The 4,234-nt window shown below is 55.0% G+C and overlaps 1 protein-coding gene across 1 annotated transcript; it reads right to left on the bottom strand.

Moving 5' to 3' along the window:
- Window positions 1-561: 561 nt before the first annotated feature.
- NKX2-1 (NK2 homeobox 1) lies at window positions 562-2,520 on the bottom strand. The gene is made up of 2 exons (XM_005148915.2): window positions 2,132-2,520; window positions 562-1,340 (listed from the first exon to the last, which is right to left on the bottom strand). Exons 1-2 carry the CDS (start codon window positions 2,496-2,498, stop codon window positions 670-672), a joined length of 1,038 nt encoding a protein of 345 aa, XP_005148972.1. The 5' UTR covers window positions 2,499-2,520; the 3' UTR covers window positions 562-669.
- Between the last annotated feature and the right edge of the window lie 1,714 nt (window positions 2,521-4,234).

Below are 4,234 nucleotides of genomic sequence, written 5' to 3'. Positions count from 1 at the left end.
GGGTTTAGTCCAACTTTTGACAGCATTATACAGCTACAGGTTCACATCAAACGTAAGGAGGAAAATAAAAGCCAAGCCTTTGATGACTCCACGTCTCCATCCGCTGGCCCTGGCGGCGGGGCTGCCAGAGGAGACCGGGGCGGGGGGGGGGGGGGGGGGGGGGGGGAAAGCTGCTTCTTGTGTCTGGGTGACGCGAATGCGTTTTTTTCTGGGGGGAAAACCACCCCATCCCCCAAAATCTCTATATTTACATGCAAGTCCTAGACGCTGGCAAAGTGTACATCTGAAATTCAAGCCTTCGGACCATGCCTAACTATGGTCCCCTTTCTGCAGACTGCTCCGTAGTTATTAGTCAGATCTTTTTAACATCCCATAGAACAATATTGGGAAAAAAAAATAAAAGCACCCAAAACCATCAAGAGTAACAATAAAACCGACCAAAAACCCAAGTCTCTCTCTCTCACTCTTAGAGGTCCTCAGAGAACCACTCAGTAAAGTGAAGGGAGGTGGGGGAGCGTTGAAACGGGAAGGAAAAAAACCCAAAACAAAACCAAAAAAAGACACACAGTAGTTTGGACAGAACAGAGATCTGTGTGACTGGGAAAATCTGCCTTTTTTCCCTTTCTTTTTTTCCCCCCTTTTTTTTTTCTTTTGCTCTGTTTAATCCTTTCACCAGGTCCTACCGTATAGCAAGGTGGAGCAAGACATGGCAGTGCCATAGTCAGAAGTAGAAGAGTTTAGGTGAGACAAACTGGAGACTTGGCTCTGCAGAGAGGACGGGCTGGCCGAGTGCTGTCCCATGTCTGGAGACTGCCCCGCACTGTTTGTCTGGTGGCTCTGATGCTGTCCGAGGCTGTTGCCATTGGTAGCCACCGTGATCGTCGTAGCAGCCTGCTGCTGATGGCTCTGGATAGCTGCTGTGGGTGTGTTGGAGCCTGCTTGGCAGGGCTTGCCATCCTTTACAAGCACTGGCACCGCCACCCTTCTGGGAGACTGCTGCTGCTGGCAGGAGCCGTTCTCCTGTTGCATCTGCTGCTGCGCAGCCTTGTCTTTGGCCTGGCGTTTCATCTTGTAGCGGTGGTTCTGGAACCAGATTTTGACCTGAGTAGGGGTGAGATGTATCATGCTGGCTAAATGTTCCCTCTCCGGGGCGGAGAGGTATTTCTGCTGCTTGAAACGTCTCTCCAGCTCGTAAACCTGGGCCTGGGAAAAAAGGACCCTCCGTTTCCTCCGCGGTGTGCTCTGGAGCGGGGCCATGCTCTTGCTCACGTCTCCCAGAGAGCCGAGGCTGCCCATGCCGCCCATGTTCATGCCCGAAGACGGCGCCATGAAGCGGGATACTGCAAGGGAGAAGGCGGCACGGTTTAGGCAGCTCGGCTTAGCCCGGCCCGACCCGAGCGTGGCTCCGCACTCCGGTGGCATCCACCACCGCTCGCCCCTGAGGGTGACCGCAGTCCCCAGGCACCCCAGCCCCAGCCGGGGCCTCGGGGCGCCCAAGCTCCCAAACAACGACCCGCGTCCCCGGGGCGAACGGCGGGCAACGGGACCCTTCCTAGCCCGATCCAACCCTGGTGAATAAAGGCGACCGCTCGCCCTTCGTCCTGCCCGGGGGATGACACCTGAGCAAGTACACAGGTGACAGGGGGGCGAAAGCGCCCAGGGACAGGGGCTCCCCTGACGCCGGCCAGGGCGAACTCGCCCGCTCGCCCCCACGCCACTCAGGACGCGGCCCCCGCGGCTCCGGCTTCCCCCCTCTCCCGCCCGGTGCCGGACAGCGTGCAGGAGGACGGGCACCGCCGTCTCCCTCCAGGGCCCCCGGTTTGGGCCGCTGCTGCCCCGCTGGACGTAGAGCCCCGAACTCCCTCTCCGCGCCGCTGCGGGGTTTCCTACCCCCTTCCCCGTGCAAAAGCAGCCCTGGGCAGCTGACATGAAACCAGCCGGGGTGAACGAAGCAGGCACGATCCTCGGGCAGAAGGAAGAATTGAGGGGGCGGCTGTGGGCGGGGGGGACACGGACGGGATTTGGACAGACTTTTGCCCTGGTGCGGAGTCCCCGGCGCCCATCTCCCGCGGTGCTGCGGGGCAGGTGCGCGGCCACCCCCCGCCGCCCACCCAGCCGCGGGCTGACTTACTTGAGGAGAAGCGGGGGTCCGGGTTGGTGCCGTACCATCCTGTCGCCGAAGCGCTGTTCCGCATGGTGTCCTGGTAAGGCGGGAGCTCACTCATGTTGCCCAGGTTCCCATTGCAGTAGCCCCCCATCGTGGCATGGGAGAGCTGAGGGACCCCTGCCGCTGTCATATGGTAGGCGGCAGTCACTGTTCCGTTGTGGCCCATGGGGTGCTGCTGCATGGCCGGCTGAGAAACCTGAGACTGTCTGTAGGCTGACAAGGGAGCCCCCAAGTTACTGCCCTCCATGCCCACTTTCTTGTAGCTTTCCTCCAAAGGACTCAAGATGTCAGACACTGAGAAAGGAGTCGTATGCTTTGGGCTCATCGACATGATTCGGCGGCTGGGAAAAAAAAAAAAAAAAAAAAAAAAAGGAAGGGGAGGCAAATCTTTTTTTTTTTTTTTTTTTTTTTTTTTTTTTGCCAAATATTCTGGTGTTGCCTTAACGCCGATCTTGTTGGATGTACACGTAACCGAGTGGACGAAGTCCGCCTTAATTGGATTGAGTGGAGGCTCAGGGCTGCCTTTCGTTTGTTTTAGCCAGACGCCAGGTTTTAGGCTGCCACCAGAGGCGGGGCATAGGCACTAAAGCAACAAGACAATAGAAGCCTACATCTTGCCCAAGATAATTAGCTTACATGCTGATGACAAGGTAAACACCTTTAAGTTTTCCTTGTCAGGATTTTTTTTTTTATGTCTTAAAAAAGAGAGCGAGAGAGAGAAAGGGAAAAGGAGGCAGACCCCGTGAGCACGACTCGCTTTATTTTTCTCGGGGGTGGCAATATCGTGGATGGGAAATGGAAGGCAGGGCAAAATGACCCCCGTTTGGCGGGGTGAAAGGATTTAAAATAAGCTCCCGGGTGGCAAGGCTGACAGCCCAGCCTTTGTGAACGCTAGGGAGACGGGGCTGAATGCCGGTGAGCTGCAGGACCGAGTCCCCTTCTTCCCCGCGAAGCCGGGGTGGTGGGAGCCCCGCCGCCGGGCAGGCAGCTTCCCGAGTGCAGCCGTCTCTCCCGGGCCGCGGTACCAGCGCTCAGCACTCCCCGCCCCGGCTTGTCCGGTCCCCCGGCAGGCTGGTGGCTGAACAGCTCCGGGGATTCAGCATCTCGAGAACCTTTCCTGTATCTGCTAAGACCCCCAGGGCAAGACCCCCAGGGAGAGGATCGCTTGTCTCCCTAAAGCCATCAGTTCTGTTCACCTAGGGATTTTTTAATTTCTTTTGAACTCAGGGAGAGGCGGAAGATGCAAGTTTCCAAAAGCAAGCAGTAAATTAATAGCCTGGGACGAGAGACTGTTGAAAAAATAGGTTAGTGCAAAATGTCTCTCGTTATTCTCAAAGGCAAAGACTGCCAGTCTCTCGTGGTCCCTCTGAACCTGAAGCTGCTTTCTAAGGTTATTTATACAGCATGGGAGCTGGATGGAGAAGACCTCTCAGGTCATCTGCTACGCGACCTTGCCAATGAATTCCCTCCAGTTTCGAATAAACTGCAATTTCTGGCACTTTCGGATCTGCTCCCGGATCCAGTGTAGAAACAAAAGCAAGCCCCTTCACAGACGTCGTTGTTTTCCCCCTCCCAACCCCACCCCTCTTAAAGGCAATGGCTGCTAATGTCACTCGGGTCTTTGAAGAAAACTCCCAAGTTGTCTAATGTCTCCAAAGCTTCTGTTTCGGGGTGTTCCCGAGCAGGGGAGAGAAACCTCCCCTGAGCGTTTCACATCCCAGCTTACGGCCCTGGCAAACCCAATTTAATACAGCAATTACCTGAATTATTAAGAAAATTACAGCGAAGGTACAGTTAACCCAATGACTTCGAAGTGTCAAGTAACTATTTAGTAATGGCACTTGTAAACATGTTTGTGCTCGGCTGGTTCGTGCTTAAAAATGCAAAAGTGCACTTGCTACCCGGGAATAACTAAATATCTTTGTCTAAAGTGGCAGCATAAATAGCCGGTCGCTTTGTGACTGTGCTTGATATCAGTACATAAGGATCATTTTGCTTCAATTGGGAGGCTCTCATTCACTAGGCAAGAAACCGTTTCGGAGAAAGTAGGTTCCCGTATGAGAGTTA

The sequence above is a fragment of the Melopsittacus undulatus genome, chromosome 4 (assembly GCF_012275295.1).
Source record: "Melopsittacus undulatus isolate bMelUnd1 chromosome 4, bMelUnd1.mat.Z, whole genome shotgun sequence".
Classification (NCBI taxonomy): domain Eukaryota; kingdom Metazoa; phylum Chordata; class Aves; order Psittaciformes; family Psittaculidae; genus Melopsittacus; species Melopsittacus undulatus.
Note: the sequence above shows the minus strand (reverse complement) of the source record. Positions and strands in the feature narration are given on the sequence as shown.